The 21,357-nt window shown below is 40.6% G+C and overlaps 1 protein-coding gene across 1 annotated transcript; it reads right to left on the minus strand.

Moving 5' to 3' along the window:
* Positions 1-7: 7 nt before the first annotated feature.
* Positions 8-19,480, minus strand: LOC308081103 (cryptochrome-1-like). Its single transcript, XM_080457500.1, has 15 exons — positions 19,362-19,480; positions 16,955-17,118; positions 10,442-10,550; positions 9,883-10,025; positions 9,374-9,558; positions 7,624-7,712; positions 7,258-7,398; positions 6,645-6,956; positions 6,255-6,406; positions 4,780-4,982; positions 4,343-4,447; positions 3,891-4,004; positions 3,222-3,302; positions 2,795-2,910; positions 8-2,094 (listed from the first exon to the last, which is right to left on the minus strand). The coding sequence occupies exons 2-15, from the start codon at positions 17,110-17,112 to the stop codon at positions 2,077-2,079; spliced, it is 1,926 nt and encodes a 641-aa protein (XP_080313626.1). The 5' UTR covers positions 17,113-17,118; positions 19,362-19,480; the 3' UTR covers positions 8-2,076.
* Between the last annotated feature and the right edge of the window lie 1,877 nt (positions 19,481-21,357).

Raw genomic sequence — 21,357 nt, forward strand, 5'->3', positions numbered from 1 at the left:
TCAATTCCAGTATTTTCAACATTAGAGAATGCCTTGCAAATACAGATTTCTCTGTGACTCAACAGCTGGAAATAAAAACACCTGTTGAAGGTGAAACTATGACTTTGAAAATGGCAAAGTTTAATTTAAATAAAATAACAGTTTGATTTGATAAAAATTAAAACCCAAACTCTTCATGGTTGGGTCACCTGGATATAGATCGATCGCTAAATCTGTTGGTGCTGAACCAACAAAAATATGTACAAAAGCAGGACAATTTTTTTAAAACAAAACTTCATTTAAGTAGGTTGTAAGAAAATCATGATGGAAATGTTCAAGAAAATGTCTTAAATAAAACAACAAAAGAAAACAAACAACGTTTTCCAGCTTCCTTGATGCGGAACATGTTTTGGTTAGTAAAATACTGTACTGTATGTAATTCTTTGGAAAGATAAAAAAAAAATGTATTGATTGTTTTTGAGGACAAGACATTTTTTGTAAGCACATAATAGAAATCACTACTCAGTCTATTTGCAAGTGTTCTTTTGACTATACCAAGAAGACAAGCGCACATACAATATCAAAAATATATTATGTATAAATCGTAGCTTTCTTATGTTCCTATTAATGGATCTTAAGAAGACAACAGTGGCATATTCTCTGTATCTTGGCAATAGATTCATTCATCAAGTTGTCATGGTGTTAAGAGTTTTCCATTCACATTATTGGTATTCTGCACATGGGCACAAATAAATATCCTGGTACTGGTACAATAATATCTGTTTCAGTGTAGATATACTGTACGTAAACTCAGCTTTACTTTAGTACAGTATATATGGTATGGACTGGTGTATTAATGAAAGCCAGGGTCATGTTGTACCTACAATGAAGTGACAAAAATACGTTGTCACACTATGCCAGGGGTGTCAACTATTGGCCAGTGGGTGAAATTATTTTGGGGTAAAGAAAAAAGTAAAAAGAAAGAAAGAAAAAACCTTAATTAAAATATTCACATCTGGTTATTATCTATCTGTGTGGCAGCTACTCTCTTCCTCCCTGCCTCTGCCACGCTGGCAAAGCTGCCCTCGTATGAACATCGTGTAAACAGTACCGCCCCACTTACGTTGTCTCACCCCTGTGTGCCAGCGTAGCACTGAAGGCCGTGAGGGAGAATCACAGACCTTGCTGGAGATTTTAACAGTCAACTAAAAGAACATTTCTAAATCAAGTCATTTACACTATTGCTTCTTCTATAAGCACTAACATGACTCATGAAGCTCAATTAGGAATATTTGTGTGCTTTTCGCTTTATTATTATTATTATTATTATTACATTATTGTAGTTTGATTACTGTTTTTAATTGCTCAAGCACTTTGTAACATTGTTTAAAAAAGTGCTATACAAATAAAGTTGTATTATTATTATTATAATTATTATAATCAAAACGGTTATATTTGAGCCAATGGACTGGACCATGGGCAATTTCATGTGCTTCTGTCTAAATATAATATTCTAAACTGCCTACCGTGCCACACTGAAGTCTGCTAGACGTTTCTTTCAATTAGGCTACAGTATACCATTCTGGCTCACAACCTACGGTATGAGTTTGACACCCCTGCATTATACATTTGAGGCAAGTGGACATTGCCACCTTTATGCATTCTGAGAGTTCTCACAATGCTTATTATTACTACAAAAAGTATATCGTTGCTGTAATCTCCATATTTAAAAGCTTTTTTCCCCTAGTTTTTTTGGAAATGAATGCCCTACTTTGTAGGGTAATTGTCCAAAACCGTAATGAATGGTTTTGGACATACAAGGTTTCCAGACGACAGTGACGATATATGCATTACAACACAAATACAAATGTGGCTACAGATAAGTTGGTAAATAACTGATTAACAAAGCAGTTGTAAATAAATCAAATTTTCACATTTTCCTCCTGTGGAGTTTCTGAACAAGAAAAAAAGAAGAGAACATGATGGTACGTTGTGCGGCTGATGCAGACAGAGGAGGAGAAGTTTATTTCAGGTGTGTTTCTCTCTGTGCTGGCCAGGTTGTGACTTCAGTGTGGACTCAGTAAGACAAGTCTCACGTCAGCTGCTCTGGATAGTCTGTAAGGCAAACAACAAACAGTCAATGATAACAATACAACTGTCTGTTATACTATTTGAAGTCTACTGTAGTCTACGGTCTGAATGGATGTAGTGTTTTAGTATTTAGTGAGCCAACGCAAATGTTGCGGGAGCGGGCGTCTTTAAAATACCAATGGGTATGGCACACCTGACCAAGCATGTGGTCATGCTTTACTTTAGCAGGATATGAACACATTTATCTTATATTATATATATTTATCTTATTGTATATTATATTTTTGGGTCCCAATGGAAATAGAGGGATTAATTCGGGACTGGCCGGTAATATTGCGGGATTATGCAGGACTAAACAGCACTTAAATTTTGCATGCCGCCAGAAGCGGGCAGTCAGAAATGAAATGAATGGGAATGATCAGAAATCTAGCGGGAGCGGGACTAAGACTCTGTGTAGGGCTCTATTGTGCATGACCAAGGACCTCAATTCACGAATATCTTTCAAATCGGTCCACAATCATGTAATTACTGTATTTATAATAATAGCAGCGCAATCATCCCTTCCTATGGACCTCCCGGAACTAGCCAATCGGGCACCTGTCCATCCAGCTTATGGGATCTACACAGCAACGTGTGTACTGGTACTAGCTGACTGCAGGCATGCAATTCGCCGGCACAGGCGATTCATTTGTGATTAATCGTGATGAACTATAGAAAATCTGACCTGTGCACTCTGCCGCCGCATCTTGTGGACAGAGCAGGAAGTGGCATCTTCCCTCCTGTGTTCCGACTCTCGCTCCCGCTTCCCTGTTATGCTGCCCCCGGTGTGCAGGAGGCGTCCTGTATGTAAGAATAACGAAGCTGAATTAAAACCGTGATTATTAAGGCTTCTTTTAATAACAATTAAATTTTATATCCTTTATTTTTTGGGTTTAAGTTTTTGCCTCAGATTTTTCTCTGATTCAACACTATCAACTATTAACACTCATATCACCACTATACTTAACACTATCAATACTTAACACTTTTAACACTACTAATATTCTTAACTACTACATAATGGATACCAACACAGCGAGCCCACACGGTTTCTTCAGGAACAGCGTTTTCTAGTTATTGTTGCTAGTATGATGTTTATTATTGTCATGTACCTGGATTTTTAGGCACAGCAAACTCATGGTAGAGTATGGTGCTGGTGGCAGCTTGGTTGGGGTTTGGCACCGAGTGGTACCCTGCAACACACACACACACACACACGCACATTTTAGTAAACAGAAATAAACTAGAAAAATTAACTCCTTGGAGGGCAGGTCTCCACCAGACCAGGATTGCCTCTCTAAACTGTGGTTCTACATACACGCAACCACACGCACGCACACACACACACACACACACACACACACACACACACACACACACACACACACACACACACACACACACACACACACACACACACACACACACACACACACACACACACACACACACACACACACACACACACACACACACACAGTTAACATTCTCTGCACAGCATCTTGGGCGCTCAAAAGATGAGTCCAACATGAGGTACTTGTAAAATATTTAGATTTCCTTTCAGAGCACACACACACACACACACACACACACACGCACACGCACACGCACACGCACACGCACACGCACACGCACACACACACACGCTTCAAATATAATTTTATATCATACTTTAAATAAGTTGCATGTTTTTACCCCTCTATATCCTCAGTGTCCTGTCTCTCTAAACACTTTCCTGCCTAAATAAAGAAACCCCCCCCAATTGTCTGCTGCCAACCTACCATGAGGCTGCGGTTGTAACTGTTGGTCAGCAACAGGGCATGACCCAGGCTGATTCTCACTGTCAAAGTTCAGCAAGGTACTCCCACTGCCGTTACCACCCGAAACTCCAGACACTGATGAGAACAGGGGACACAATTAGAATACAGTGAGTGTCGTTTACATCCAGAGTGTTATTGCTATTTTCTCACAGTGACAATGTATGGTTCCAAGGAGTGTTGTTGTTGTTGTTCATTTACAGTGAGTGCTATTGTTGTGGGCTTATAGCAAATGGTCTTTAATTCCAGTGATTGAGTGTTGTTTACTTCCAGTGACTGGTGTTGTTTACTACCAGTCAGTGTTGTTGTTTACTTCCAGTGAATGTAGTGTTGTCTTCCAGCTAGTGGTGCTGTTCACTTATAGTGAAGTGTTACATCACATTGTAAAATGAGTGTTTGCTGTTTACAGTACTTACAGTGAGTGTTGTTGTTATTGGTCCCTGACTGCTGCTCCCCGGGAGAGTACGCCATCATCCCTCCGTTCCCATTGCCATTGGTGGATGGCACTGATGCCAGCAGGCCTGACACAAAACACAAATGGATGATAGGGCTGTTAGTCTACAATGTTGTTATTTGTGTAACTGTATATCAATTCTCAATAGTTAGCTGGTTTCTACTTTACTGACAGGGTAGTACTTTACCTCAGATGTCAATATTGGCTTAGTTATAAGATCTGTTTCTACCTTACACAACTACTCGTCTATACTCCAGTGCTTTGTATCGTCTGCCAATATATCAATATCACAATACTTCCACTGTATTGCTTTAATACTACAGTCTATTTATGTCTCTCCCTGTATCGTCCGAGTTGCTGGCCTCTATTTTATTCAAGTACACGCTAGTAAACTCTTACCTAGTCCGCGGTATCGGCTGAGTTGCTGGTAGATCTGTTTCATCCTCTCTATATTGAGCCGACTGGCCTCTGCATGGTGTACCATGGGTTTGGGGTAATGGACGCCAATCACACACTTGGCAGCTTTCTGCACGGACTCTGGTGCATTCCACGGGTCATAGATGTACTTAGCGGGGAAACCTCGGAGGACAGGTAAGTATCGTCTGGAAACACAGTGGCAGAAATTAGAAAACTGCTGGCTTCAGTCAGTCAAATGTGGCACAGGCAATGATGGGGAGCACATATTACAAAACATTATATACATTACATTACAATATATACAATACATACAGTACTGTACTGTATTATAATATTAGAAGCAGTAAGCAGAGAAAATGACAAAGCAGTTACTGTTGAAATGTTTATTTTACAATATTTTAAATAGATGAAATATTGGGGAAAAATGAAAAAATCGTAATAATAGATTACATTTTTGACAGATTTCCATATTTTCATTAGTCGGGTATTTCCTGGTACTTATAAGTGATTTTTCTAAAAAACACTTGCACATACACTTTACTGTCAATACAACGCAAATTAACAACTTGCTCAAAGATCATCTCAGACCGGTGAATCATTTCTTTGGGTTCAATATATTCCACATAAAATCACATGAGTTCAATTAGTAAATAATCATAGCTGACAAACCTGCTGACAATTACTAGCAAATAAAGATCACCATGGGTATAACTTCTATAACTATGATAGGTGCAAAATGCTGCACATGAAGAACTAAGAGCACAAAATAACTGCCGTACAGGTTTAATCAATTCCTCTTCCTTCGACATTTGCTGCACTGAAGTGAATTAACATCACAGTGCACGTTTGATACTGTTCAGGTTGTGACTGAAAAACAAGAGGGCCTGCAGTCAAAAGCAGCAGTTAGGCCTAGACCCCCGCCCCCAACACTGATCGGATCAACAAAACAATCCAAGACAATACAGCTGACTGCAGTACCATTGGAAGCCTGGCAGCAGGTACAGCAGATAACCAACAGCTCAAAAATATCATCCCAACCAGAGTTTTTTTTTTCTTTTTGTCGGAATCAACCCCTATAGTTGTTTCTTTTAGCATGAAAGGAAATGTCTCATGTAACTACGGCTACTGCTTATATTATGCATTATGCTGCTTGTATTATGAAAGATTAACAAAATGCAGGTGTGCATTTATATATATGTGTGTGTGTGTGTGTGTGTGTGTGTGTGTGTGTGTGTGTGTGTGTGTGTGTGTGGTCATACTAATGTGTGAACTAACTACATTTCCCCTAATCCCTAATCCCCAGGCTTCCTGTGTTCCTACTGTATATGATTTTTATATGGTACAACACTCTGTTTCTTTGTATGCAGCCAGGCAGAGGGAGGGATCGGATCTTGGATGGTACCCGGGCACAGGACACAGGGAGGGGAGGGAGGGGGGATGTCAGGAGAGATGCTAACCTGATGAAATCCCCGTTGGGATCGGTTCTTCGTCCGAAGCCCACGGGGCAGTAGCAGTGGAAGAACTGCTGGAAGAACGAACTGCACGAGAGCCACATCCAACTTCCTGCGTTCACACTCCAGTCTGCATCCAACAGCAGCTCCTCAAAAACCTGGGGGAGGAAGATGAAGAGGGAGAGGAGAGGAATGTTTAGATTATTGGTGTTTCCAGAGATGATGTGTTTGGTCTTCTCCTGGATTAACCCAATCTGCCTCACCAACAACCTTCATTCTCTCTCCAACCCTCCTGCCAAGCCCTCCCATGTCCATCCTTTATTTCCCAGCATACCCTTGCAGTCAAGGGTCTCCTCCATCCTTCATTCATTCTCTCTGGCTCTCGCTTCTCCTCACCTTCATTCCTTCCTCCCAGCTGATCCAGAGGTCTCCTCTGGTGAGGAAGCAGGCTACGGCGTGTCGTGCCAGGTGGTGGATCCAGCCCTCCTGCCTAAGCTGGGTCATGATGGCATCGATCCAGGGGAATCCCGTTTTGGCCTCTGCCCACTTGGCCAGCGCTTCGGGGTTTCTGTCCCAGGGGATGCGGACACAGATGGAGTTGCCCTCCATCTTGTCGAAACGCGGGTTGTTGGTTGCGGCGGTGTAGAAGAACTCACGCCACAGGAGCTGACCATACAGCGAGAGAGGCGGAGAATCGTTCTTTTTCACCTAGATTAGTAAACAGAAATAAACTAGAGAAATTAACTCCTTGGAGGGCAGGTCTCCACGGTTGCCTCTCTAAACTGTGGTTCTACATACACGCAACCACACGCGCGCACGCACGCGCGCACGCACGCACGCACACGCACACACACACACACACACACACGCGCACACGCACACGCACACGCACACACACACACACACACACACACACACACACACACACAGTGTATGTGTGTCTTGTGTATTGTCTTTCCTCATTTTTAGACTGTACAATATGTACTAGAACAAAACAGACTAGACTGACCTTGCGGTAGAGGTCAGTGAGTTTGAAGTAAAAGAGGCGGCATGAGAGACATCCAAAGCGCAGGTAGGGGCTCAGACCTGTGGGGCTGGCCAGCAGGGAGTTAGCATTCATCCTGGGACGCTCAAAATTAGCCACCCATGCCTGGAGAGAGAGAGAGAGAGAGACACAGAGAGAGAGAGAGAGAGAGAGAGAGAGAGAGAGAGAGAGAGAGAGAGAGAGAGAGAGAGAGAGAGAGAGAGAGAGAGAGAGAGAGAGAGAGAGAGAGAGAGAGAGAGAGAGAGAGAGAGAATATATTTAATACTGTACTACTCCTTTAGCAACAACACCAACTACTATCACAACAACTAGAACTACAACTGTACTGACCTTTCTCTCCAAATGGCGTTCTATCCTGGTCAGTGCCTCAGTCTCCCCTCCTGGCCACACAGCTGTAGGCAGGCCTTCAGTGTCAAAGCCTGGAAAACGCACACGCACACGCACACACACACACAAACACGAACACGAACAGAGAGCATTCACTTAAGTTAGTTTTGTATCATATCAGATTAGGTTTTAAAATATCTCCTTAACCCATTAATTCATTCTTGTTACATTATACAGACAAATAATTATACATACAGTACGTACAGACATTCATACATACATATATACATATATGTATACATACATACATACAGACAGACAGAGAGACAGACATACAGACAGACAGACAGACAGACAGACAGACAGACAGACAGACAGACAGACAGACAGACAGACAGACAGACAGACAGACAGACAGACAGACAGACAGACAGACAGACAGACAGACAGACAGACAGACAGACAGACAGATGGCATGGCCAAAGACCAAGCAGTAAAAACACTAGTTGTACAGAATACTAGATTGACATCTAGATTGACAGTGTACATTATATATGCTGATATGACTACCTGTTTGCAAAAGGCATCCAATGTAGTTTGTTTAACCACTAGTTGAGAAAGTGGCGCTATTGAGCACAGTAGGGGATAAGGGTCCTTGCAATGTATCACGTGTTCTTCCAGCACGCACATGAGAACGTATAAGCATAACACATTTTTGCTTAAGAGACGGCTCTTTGTCAGTTCTTTTTGTTTTTGGACCAAATGTCTACCGATCTTGAAACTTCTACCCAGGCCAGCATCAAGGCAAACAACTATGTCAAAAATAAAGTTTTAATAACGAAACAAAAAACTCCAACAAACTCCAAAACAACAAATAAATGAAGCATGGAGAAAGCTTAAGTCAGAGAGAGGATTACTTAAGGATGCGGAAGTGGCATTGATTTTACTAGTACGTTTGGTTTGCTGACCTGCAGCAAGATATAGTCGATAGAGTTGCCTTACCTTGAACTTCTACCTCATTTGCTGGTCTGTTGTCATGAATGATAATTCTAGAATGCCAATATCTGAGGTAAAATAATTTTTATAAGTTTATTTTCTGTCTTTTGTTTAATAGGCTACATCTAAAAAGATTTAATATTTTCCCAGGAGGACAGTGTATTTGTAGAGCCTAATCAACTGTATTAGAATACAATCACAGTTAATCTCTCATTAATATCTCTGATTGTGCATTCTCTTTACCGCCGTGGCAGAACTCAAAGTCCAAGTTAAAGACTTGTTTCTGGCCCAATGCTATATTCCTTTTCTGAGCATCAGCATCAGTATGTTAGATAAAACGATAAATTAATGTTGGCTACAGTGTATTGATTTCAAGACTATAAACATATAATATGCTTGTTTCACTGCAAGCCAAATTTAAACAATAAAGCTTTCAAAACATTCCTGAAGAAGACTTAAGACTTGATTAAATAGGAAACGCAGGACTTAAGTAGGAAATGCAATCATTATGTTTATTATGCCTCAAGGATAGAAAATGTTAATGTGATCAAAACATCGAAACCTGCATTGGATACCTTTAAATACTTATTTTTAAGGAATGGTCAATTTATGAACCCTTTCCTCTTGGGGATTAAAATGTTGTATCCCACGCCATCAAATCTTAACTTATTATGTTATCTCATCCTGTCTTACCTCATGTTTTCTCAGTTTATTTATGTATGTATGCATGCATTGGTGGGTGTGTACGTGTTCTCACCTAGCTCTTCCAGTGAGGGGACGCTGTACTTGTCCCCATGGTCCTCGGAGATTGGCGTGACGCAGTGCCCCATCAGAGCGTCAGACAGCGTCTCCACCGGCAGCTCTGGGGGGTCTAGACGAGATATCAGCGTCTGGAAACGCTTGTACGTCAGAGGAGGCTGGCCGCCATTCAGCTCTATGATCCTGAGAGAGACAGAAAGAGAGGTACAAGTAGGTTATTAGAAGCATTGGTTGGCCATCATTCAGCAGGGAGAGGAAAAAAGAGTGAAGCCTTCAAGCTAGCTCGTTAGCTTGAAAATCAGTGAGTATAAATTAACATTCTGCCCATGCTTGTGTGTTCCTTATTTTGTCCAGGAAGTGGATAATGTGTGTGTTCTTTTGTGAGTCAGTGTGTGTGTGTGTGTGTGTGTGTGTGTGTGTGTGTGTGTGTGTGTGTGTGTGTGTGTGTGTGTGTGTGTGTGTGTGTGTGTGTGTGTGTGTGTGTGTGTGTGTGTGTGTGTTCCTTACTTGTCCAGGTCATACAGTGTGTGTGAGGTCTTGACGCTGACTTCCACTCCAGCCTCCATGGCCAGTTTCTTGATGGCTGCATCCCTCTCCTTACCAAATGGCTCAGAGTCATACTCAAAAGTCAACCGTGAGATCTTCCACTCCTGGCGGGACAGAGAGAGAGAGAGAGTAGAGAGAATCATAAAAAAGTGCCTTGGCCAACAGCATGATGTTAACAGTGGTGACTGGAGAACCGTCTCAACTTAAAGGTGCTGTAATTGTGGTTAAAACAAAACTTTGTTTTCACATTTAATTAGTAATTTAAATCATCATGCCAAAATTACATAATATCATATTGACACAAATATCTATCTAATGCTTTAATCAGCTGCAAATATCTGTGTGGTCTGGTCCCTTCTGCACATTTACTTAATTTAGTACTTATTTGTACCTTACTTTACCATACATTTATGGACAGATGTCATGGTTTATTTATGTTGTTTAGGTCATTTCTAGTCATTAATGCATGCATTATTAATGTCCGATCATTAAAGGAGATACTGTGAAGCACTGCACCCACCTTGAAGAGGCGAGGGAACACGTTGGCTGGCTGACCTCTGATGACAAAGAGGCGGGAGTTCAGCTTCCGGAGGTTAGCGTCCAGATCCTCCAAACACTGCAGGAGAAACCTGAGGAGGTGGGGGAGAGAGAGAGAATTCTTCTATGAAGAAGGAGGAGGAAGAAGGTCATAAAAAAGGAAAAGGGGGCAGAAGGCATTCTCGCTTGAAATTGTATTCGATTTTGGTGGAACGCTCACTGTGACCCGTTTAGTTTAGACAGAGTGTAAAGGACAAACTGATAGATGGATAGAGAGACAATACATGACCCACTCTACTGAAATTGGTTGGACATTGCTGACGCACATTTGGAATGGGATTTTGAGTCCAAAGGGAAAAAGTCAATTCATTTCCCACACACACTTATAAAAAAAAACATTTCTCAAGACATCTCATTCATAAAGTGACGTAGTGATTCCCTACAGTCCATAATTACATGATAGCCGACAGCTGTACAGCACACACACACAGCACACACACACACACACACACACACACTCTCTCATTCAAGATTCCCTCAACACACAATTTCGGCAGTAGTACACATTCAAAATCCTAACTCTCTTTTTTAGGTTAGTAGTCCAAGTCTACCTCATGGGGTCCTATATCCTCATATTCGAATGTACAAAACATATATACCAAAAACTTTTTCGGGAGGGCAGGCCCACCCCCAGAAATTCAACAGAAAAACTAAGAAATGTGCGTGTTTCTTTCTTTTACAAAAGGGGTAGCACATAGAACTCTTGACAAGCCCCAAAAAATAACACAAAGTTTAGTAAGTACATATCTGTAAAACAATTATAAAAAGCATATTTAGGGATTTGGCAGTAGGTTTGTTTGTTTCACAGGACATTTCACAGTAAGACCCTAAATCAGATAGATTGATAGATCGATAGATAGATAGATCGATATAGACAGGCATCCTTCAACCCGCCCATCCATCCATCTACTGTACCCCTATCTCTCTCCCTCCACCCTTCCCGTCAGCCCAAGATCTGGACTGAATGGCCATTCAGTCATTCTTTCAGTCAGTCATCTATTCAGTCAGTCAGCCAGTCATTCAGCAAGCTATTCAGTCAGCCAGTCATTCAGCAAGCTATTCAGTCAGCCAGTCATTCAGCAAGCTATTCAGTCAGCCAGTCATTCAGCAAGCTATTCAGTCAGCCAGTCATTCAGCAAGCTATTCAATCTACCAGCATCACCTTATAACTATGATTATTAGCAGTAGCGGGGTAGTTGACATACTGTACTGTACAAAGTTATAGCAGCTCCAAATCCCCTCACATGCACGCATGCCCGCTCACACACATACAAAAATCCACCCTTTTACAACAGCCTTTCAATATGTGTGTTTGTATATTTTTGTGCCTGTGGTACTTTTGTTTCCGGTTTTATGCCAGGCGTGAGTCTACATCGCTGTGTTGTGTGTTTTAAACAATGTTTTAGCAAAGTACAACGTAAATAAAATGCATTATTAGAATACAAATACAACTTTAAAAAAAAAGTAGAGTGGGCTGTTCGTTGAACAAAAAACATTGAGTGAACCATCAAGTCATCCTGGTTCACAAGTGTGTGTTTAAGATTTCACACATGCATGGGCATGAACACCCATGTGCATCCAAGCTTGCATGACTCTTTTGCACTTCAGAGACACAGTTTCTGTGTGCGTGTGAGCATGCACACCTCATTCACGTGGATTTGTGTAGATTTGGTGTGCGCCCATGAGCACACATTTGAGACTGTATGGGCAGGGGGTCTCAGAGACCTCTCAGCAGGTTGTGTGTGTGTGTGTGTGTGTGTGTGTGTGTGTGTGTGTGTGTGTGTGTGTGTGTGTGTGTGTGTGTGTCTCAAGATGTGTCTGCTTCAACACACCTTTGTGTGTGTGCACGCAATATGTATACGTAAGGCTGTGTCTGCCTGTATTTGTGCCTTTCAGTGCATGTGTGTGTGGTTGTGTTAAGTCACACAGCAGCAGTCCTTACGTTATATAACTGCCCTGGCCTACATCTGGCGAACAAGCGCACACACACACATAGGACAATCACACAGACACAGAGGGAGTTAACAAGACTGGGTCAAATCAAATTTCTACATAACAGTTCTACAAACAGAATTGTCATATTTATTTTGTGGCCAAGATGTGAATTGGTTTGTAGAAAGAAACATGGCTGAGGCCCAGAGACATGTCAATCATGTCAATTTACTGCCGAACAGCTGAGCTGAGCAACATCCTTAAGGATTATCTGATCAACCAACACCCTTTGATTTGACCACAATATGATATAAATAAATACATAGAGGGGTGCATGTCGATTAATCAATGAATCGTTCTTAATAAAAATGGAAGAATAATTGAAAACAAAATCTGGAAATGCTGCCTCGGGGATAATGAAAGTGAAACTGAACTGCTTATAGAAGAGGGTTTTATGGTAAGTTTTTAAAAATCTTGATGGAAGGGGGCAGTTCTGAGATAGTCCGGGAGGGAGTTCCAGGGGCGTGGAGGAAAGGAACAGAGGGCTCGGTCTCCCATCCTCCGGAGATGTGTAGGGGGGATGTGGAGCAATGAGGAATGGCTAGAGCGGAGGGAGTGCGCGGTGTGGGGGCGTGATGGGGGGTCACTGATGTAGCTGATGCTCTGGCCATTTAACTGTAGGCCAAAGAAGAGGAGAACTTTGTGCTGGACTGGGAGCGAGTGGACCTGGGAGATTATGATTTTTTATTTGTTAAATCGTTGAGGATTCTGATGGCACTTTTTTCTGTCCCAACAAAGCAGAAATGTCTAAACAGTAAACACCTTTAAAAATATAACTCTTCAGTGATATCAAAACAGAAACAAACTCAAGGTACCGTCAGTAACATTATTTGACTTAAAGGAGTAGTTCACCCAAACATTTTTATTTTCTATCAATTACACACCCCATGAAGCCTTCATGGAGATTTTTCTGGGTCATCGGTCAATAGGAGTCTCCAAGTGAGTCTCTTTGAGTCTCTGCCGGTCATCAAATTATTGGCTTAGGAATGCGACAACAACTAAAAATCTCCATGAATTCAAGGCTTCATGGGGTGTGTAATTGATAGAAAATAACACATTTTTGGGAGTAAGGACAACTGACCGTGGTTAACAAGTGTGTGTCATTTGGCCGTCAGGCCGCACAGGAAAGCCTTAGTTTAAGTAGGTCAGTGTCACATAACTGCTGACAGGCAAACGCTTCATATACTGGCACACTAACCCACATCTCTGACAATAATGTTTTCTCACTTTCCACATTAGGTTAACCTCCCTCTCATCACCTGCCTTATGCACAGATGCAGAGTTTACTATAGAATTTAAAGTGGGCTAACAGCTCAAGAGTCATTGATGTTGTCTTACTGTATTTACGAGAAAATTTGATCAAAAGATTATTCCTGGGTTTTTTCTTCTTTTACAAAAGCTTGTGTTTGGGGTGCCTGATGGCATTAGTGCACTGACTATATTATGCTCCATCTGAGTCTGACTCGAAGACCTGCCTTTAAATCTTACTCTCGTCATGTCTCTCATGTCTCCTTTCTATACTATTATATCTAATGAAGCATAACATGTCAAAAACTAAACAAATACATTTTAGATTAAAGTTAATCTGGTCTTTCATGAGTGCATTCGCAGAGAATTCTGGGTACTGAAGGATCAGACAGAAAAGCACAAAAATGACTAAATCTTTTCTGACGTTTTTAAATTACATAAATAAAACTGCTTTACAGTTTTGGCATTGAGGCTTCATCAGAGCTTGGTGCTCATGCACGGATGGACTGAAAACTGTAACGCATGGCTATGTAATTCTAAACTGAGCCAGTTAAACAAGTTGATTTAAAAAAAATACATTAAAATGTTATAAGCAGCCATAACTCTGTATTGCACTCTGCCTCAAAATGTGGAAACTTCATAAGGTAATTAAATGTACCCATATCTTTTTGCGATGATTTACAATTCTTTGAACCCAAATTGATAAAAGTATTTGCATTACGGTGACCATTAATATTATTGAACACTATAAACACAGTCAATACATTATATTATACTGTAGGCCTACACAAGGGGGTGCTATAATCCTGGTAGTTGTAGTCAAAGGCATGTTCTACAGACAGACAAAGAGTAAATACAGGAGTGATCGCCTTTTGTGGAGGTGCTCAGCACCAACAACAGGCAGAACAACAATACACATTACATGAAAACGTACCTACTTTAATGCTCTCTGTGTCTGATTTATACTTTGTCGCCAGTGTCCTGTACCAATAATAGCTGATAGATTTTGGGTGGGTTACTTTCAGCACAGGACAAATTGTAAATCAGGCGTAAGAGGTCAGTGAGGAGACTACGATGAGAGTATGCATCAATCCGGATTAAGCTTGGACAACTTTGTGTCACAAGACTGTCATTCTACGAAATGAGTCAGCCTGCCATTTTGGGTCACTGAAGGCCTTACAACTATTGTGATTTAGACCAAGCGTGTTTGTAATAAGCCCCCTGCCTGTGTTTGTAATAAGTATAGGTTCTTCATCAGCGGGAGAACACTGGGTCAGTGCCTTTTCTATCGACTACCCCTGTGAGAGGACCACAAATAGGACCTGGACTGAAAATGGGCCAGTGAGCAATAAGCAAGATGTAAGCTCTCCTTCCAGGCAAAAACACTCATCGTGTCACATGTACTCACATACGGAGAAAACTGGGAGATGAAAATAGATTGATAGAGATAGAGATGAAAATGGGAGATCACACGTACAAAGACACAGACCAACCAACACACAAACTTGATTTAATTAACTCCACCCGTCCCAAAGTATCCACACCAATACACAATCTCTCTGCCTACAAACCCCCAGCACATGGCCAGATTGGCCACGCATGCACACATACACAAGCACACAAACCTCCACAATAAAAAACATAATTGACCTGCACCTTGATGCTAAGAACATTGGCAGTAAGCTTATTGATCCACCTTATGTATGGTGGGTCCCAAATACTAGGTCTGACTGCTCTCAAATAGAGTTCATCAAGGCTAAATTAATGTTTTTTTTGTTTCGTTTTTTAGAATTATTTGCTTTTGTGACTCTAAACTAAAAAGGTAAAATCCCTCTATTACTTCAAATCCTTATCAAGGAAGACTCTGATAATGCAGAGCTATTCCCTAATATCCATGCTGTTCACAAACTAATTTGCTACACATGATGATTGTTGTGTATGAGTGAGTGGGGTTCAAATTTGTGTAATAATTGCATTCTATACTATACTTTTCCTAATCTAAATAACCTGTCATTCAAATACTAATTAGACCAAAACTACAGTACCAGAATCTCAGGATGTGAACCACATTCATCCTTGTGCCCTTTGGGCATGTCAATATTATGGGTGAAAATGTTTTTTTTACTCAATTAGAAATAAATACATAAAAAAGCTAAAATTGTGTAGGTAATGTAGGTAAAATTGATCTACAATCATTAAAGTTCCTACATATATGGTCTATAGACCCCTTAACAGACGACGTCATACTGATAAGAACCAGTATTCGCGTGCAGGCCGGCACCAAATGAAACCCATTCTGTCATGACTCACTAAGACGCGCCTCACTAGCGCGTCTTAGTGACACACAAGAGGAGTACTGAATGTACTGAAACCAGCGCACCCCAAAACAATGTTGGGAATTGATTGCATGAAAAAAATCACCTGTGCGTCCAGTCTCAATGTTGGTAAACAAATAATTGGTCTATGTGTAGCAGTTGTATAAATTGTGATGAGAAATACTGACATCATGTTGTATACTGAGGCACTGCAGGCCTGTGACACACACACACACACACACACACACACACACACACACACACACACACACACACACACACACACACACACACACACACACACACACACACACACACACACACACACACACACACACACACACACACACAGTTGAATTACAGATGACTTACTGAAGTTAATGATTAATGACAGAATGGTTACAAACAAATTGCTTCCACACTCCAAAAAGCAACACTAGATGTTTTTCTGTGATTCCACTTATGAGAATATATATATATATTTTTTTGCATTTAATTTAATTAATTGTATTAATCTTTTGAAGAAAATCAAAATATGCCTTTTCACTACTCCTATATTACAAACACAAAGGCTCTCCAGTCCGTGTCTCCAATCATTGCTCTGACTCTACACATCCTCATTCAGTCACAGTGGTTAGATGTCATAGAAAGAGAGCACAAGATGGGCCTTAATGTACAGATATGTACAGAACTTAGGACAGAACATAGGAGCATACAGCATACACAGTAACATTCAAGTTGGTGCTATGGGCGACACTTCCCGTGTGTCACTACTGTGTCATTGCACTGGCACATCTCACATTCTCAAAAGAAAATTTCAAAAAGAAAAGAAAAAAAGAAGACAAAAAACTACTCAGTCATTTAAACGAGTCATTGCTTACCTCCACCTGTTGACACCAAGGTTGGACGAGCCAGCAAACCAGGGGTCCAGGATGTAAACGCAGCGCACCGTGCCCGCCCCCCGGACCGCCTCCTGTAGCGATGGGTTGTCATGGAGACGCAGACCCTTCCGGAACCAGTGGATAGTATTTGGAGCCATCTTATTCTGAGGAGGAGTGATGAAGATGCCAAAAAGATCAAACGAATGTACATATTAGTTAATGAGGAGCTGAAACTAGCATGGAATCGGCTAAAAAGATTCCAAGGATGTACTGAGCAGCAGAGTTCTGAACAAGCCTTAACGTTTCAATGGACTTTTTAGGAAGACCTGTAAAAAGTGCATTGATCGCAGTAGTCTAACTTACTTGCGATAAATTCAAGAATTCTTTTTTTCTGGTTATGTTTTTAACAGGGCGAGGGGAGCGAGTGGAATATTTACTTGTGGCTACAATTCTGCAAAGTTCTGAGTTTGAGATCTAATTAATTTTCTCATTGATCCCTGCCTTTCACAAGGTTGCCTGCAGAGGTCATCAGCATTTGAAACAATTATCATTAAAGATTTTGATTGTATGACCCATGCGGGTCAAGAGCTATAGGCCAAAACGTGAAGTGGGGCATTAAAACGCCACCATGAGGCTGATTTGAAAAATTGGGGGTGGCTACGTTTTAGCCATTAGGCTAAAAGTAGTACAAATTAAATTTCAAGGCCACAAAGATTAAAGGCAGCCAATGGTATTAATCCTAGAATTCCAGCAGGGACGGAACATTTGGTCAGAATCAAGCAGAGAAAGAAGAAATAAATTGTATGTGGCAAAACTATGGCTAATTTCAGCTAACTGAAAAGCTAAATGTTTGCGTCTGATGCTAAACCACACAGTGTCTCAGGAATATATAGAGGAATGTGTGTATATATGTACTATATTACTATTATTATTAAAGTCAAAGACTGGTGGAAGATTAGCACAGGTGACTTACTGATAACTAGCTAGTAATCTAAGTAGCAGCTGCCACAGAAGAGAAAATCACTGACTGACTGGAAACCAGTTCTGCAGGTGGCAGTACCACCAACCCAGAACCCTGTCAGATTGACTGACTGACAGTTCATCAGCAGACAGCACAGTAAAATCACAAGATTGTTGTCTGTCTGTCTGTCAAAAATGCAAATGTAACTACAAATAAATAAGTAACCTATAAAACAGAGATTGAAGTTTAGACAAAACTGCATCAGAATTGTTTTATATCAGTTGATTACACTTATTATGCTTATCATCAGTATGAGTATAGACCATAATAACAGGCTAGCTCTAGTAGCAAGCCAAGCAACGATGTTAATTCAAACAATGTTAAGTGAGAGAGGTATGCTACAGGTATTCAAAGTAAACAAACTGATACATTTAACAGCTTAGGACAGATTGACCTAAGTCTGATGTCTGATTAAACACCTCTGAAGAAATGTGAGGGACCATTTACATGGCTTGCATCAGTGCATTCCTCTGTATTTAGAAGCTTAATGTACATCCAGCTAACTAAATTCCTGTTAAGAGCAACGCACTGTAGTAGGCTTGAAGCCTATAATAATAATAATAATAATAATAATATTAATAAACTGCCCATTGAGCAGTCTATAACAGCTTATAAACAGTCTATAACAGACCGTTTATAAACATTTCAAGGTTGTCATTATTATTTTTTGTATTATTAAACATCTATTACTACCCACCTTGCAATGCAAATTCTTACACAGATTAAAGGTAAATTGATGACTTGTCTGTGGTGTAACCATCACTAATTGTGAGTAGCCTATTTAATACACACTCCGTAACAGAGTGACTGATATAGTTGCCATGTAGGTCTATATGGACTATTATTATTGTAGCTTCGTTTTTTAATAAGCTTAGTTAAAAACAAATATTAGGCTACAGAGTGTTTTACATGATCGAATGAATAAATACGAATAATGCCTGCAGCATAACTCAAAGTTTCAGCTCAATAGTTCAATAGCTTTTTTGTGTGTGTGCTATAATAGAGTCCGATTCCGATTATGATAAAACGATGCATGTCAAGTCAGGCTTCCCCGACTAGAACACCTGGAAATTAGGTCAGAGTCTGTTTGGGATGCTCTTTTTTTTACACGACTATAGTCATAATGATAATAACTCGTAAAAATCAATTTTCTCAAGATATTTCAAATGACACTTCACGAGTGAAGACCTAACAAGTTGCCAAACAAATCCTGCCACATACAAATCTAACAATTGTTAGAAAGTTAGTCGAAAGACAGAAAACATCCATAACAAACGAAAACGGGGTCACCAGTGCTATCCTTATGCAATGTATGTGGAGGGGGGCCGCTGTAATACATGCCCATACAAACAAAACATTACAGTTAAAATGTAACAAAACATTTACCTTGCCTCGCCAGAGAGGTGGTAATTTATGTCAGAGCCAAAGCACGTCTCATTTCTTCCCTCAGTCTTAGAGATCGGATAGGAAGGCTGACAGGTTGTTTGTCTGACAGTTGGAGGTTGTAGTAGTAACTGAACACCAGTGTTACAGTCCTTCTGTGTGTACTACTTAGTGTTGCCAGATTTAGTGAGAGAAGCAAGCAATGCAGGTCTAGGAAAACAAGCCCAAAAGAAGCACTAGGCCTACTAGGCCACATGAGAACTTTAGTTTAAACCTATACTGTTTATAGGTTTACATCGACTATTTGAAAATAACCGAACTACAAGCTCACAACTTGTCGCAATGCGACGTGTTATGCTCTGCTATTTTCAAGAAAATCTTGAAATAAAAGGACAAATATTTGGACGATTTTTGACAAAAACAACACAAATCTGATATAGGGCTCCCTGGCAAAATATATTTTCAGATGGGGGTTATAGGGAAAAATGTAGCTCTGGTCCATAGCGTTAGAAGGAGTGAACTCATTCAAAAAAGGCTTTGACTTTTACATGGGCCAGTTTCGAATCGCAGCCACCTGTAGACCTCTTTTAGAGCGGTTTTGAAGGAGTGTGGTTTTTCATCATGATTTGTGTGCATGGGGATCTCTTTTTAAACAAGCTTAGTGCTTTATGAGTCTTCCAGTTTAGTAGAACTTGTATTGTGAATTTGTACTTCCATGTACCTACTGTTGTTCTCATGTCTTACTAAATAAAGTACATCAATCAATCAATCAATTATTTGATAACCACACCACTAGTTTAAAACATGTTTTTTAATTGGAAGCAAGCCACACTTTAGAAACAAGCCCAAAAAAACGCAACCCGCAACTAACCAATATTTACAAGCAACTTTACAGAAAAATAAGCCAAAAGTCGCTTATAATAAGCAGACATGGCAACACTAGTGTGTACTACTTTGTTTCATAAGAAGTGGGCTCATTGCGCATGCTCCGTTTCCCCCCTGCTCACGTTGGCCGACGCTCTGCTGCTCCAGAGTCACGTTTCAGAAGCATGCATGGAGAAATCAATCGGTGACCAAAAGACTCGCCCCAAAACACGCTCACCCCTATTTTTCCCCGCGGACCAGCGGTTATTGTATTTGTTTTACTGAGTGAGTTTTAAGGTTAGAATTAAGGTTAGGTTTAGGCATAGTTTTACTGAGGTTACGTTTAGAAATAAGGTTAGGTTTAGTTTAAGCATAGTTTACTGAGGTTACGCTTAGGAGTAAGGTTAGGTAGGTAGGGTAGGCTGGCATAGTTTACAGAGGTTACGTTTAGGAATACCAGGTTACCGCCGGATTTCCCCCGGGGCGACTGTGTTTTGGGGCGAGTGTTTTGGCATTCGAAAAATCAGAGTGGGAAAATCATCTGGATTCCAGGTAGGGTTGACAACTACTTGGAATTATACTATAATTCCAGGCAGCGTAGTTGTGTTTACTATGATTATTATAGTAAAGGAGCCTAAGGAGGACACCCACGTGCACCCGACCAGACGTCCCTTCATTTCTAAGAAAATAAGGGACACTCAGAAAAAGGCAGTGGTGGAAAAAGTACTCAAATGTTTTACTTAAGTAAAAGTATCAATATGGCAATGTAGAAATACTCTGTTACAAGACAAAGTCAGGAATTCAACATTTACTTGAGTAAAGTTACAAAAGTGTACACCACTGGGGGGGCAGTTTACTATGTCTACTCTAGATGGTTAAAGTGGTTGCAGCCTGTATTAAAGTAGGCCTAGAGCTGTTTGAACACTCATCATGATGATTTGTGTGCGTGGGGATCTCATTTTAAACAAGCTTAGTGCTTTATGAGCCTTCCAGTTTAGTAGACCTTGTACTTCCATGTACTGTTGTTCTCATGTCTTACTAAATGAAGTACATCGATCAATCAAACTGATGTGATGTGTGACAAAGCTGTCATTGATTACCAAATATAAGGAACAAAGTGTGTCCTTATCAGTTC

Source organism: Gymnoscopelus braueri, assembly GCF_963280865.1.
Source record: "Gymnoscopelus braueri genome assembly, contig: SCAFFOLD_107, whole genome shotgun sequence".
NCBI lineage: Eukaryota > Metazoa > Chordata > Actinopteri > Myctophiformes > Myctophidae > Gymnoscopelus > Gymnoscopelus braueri.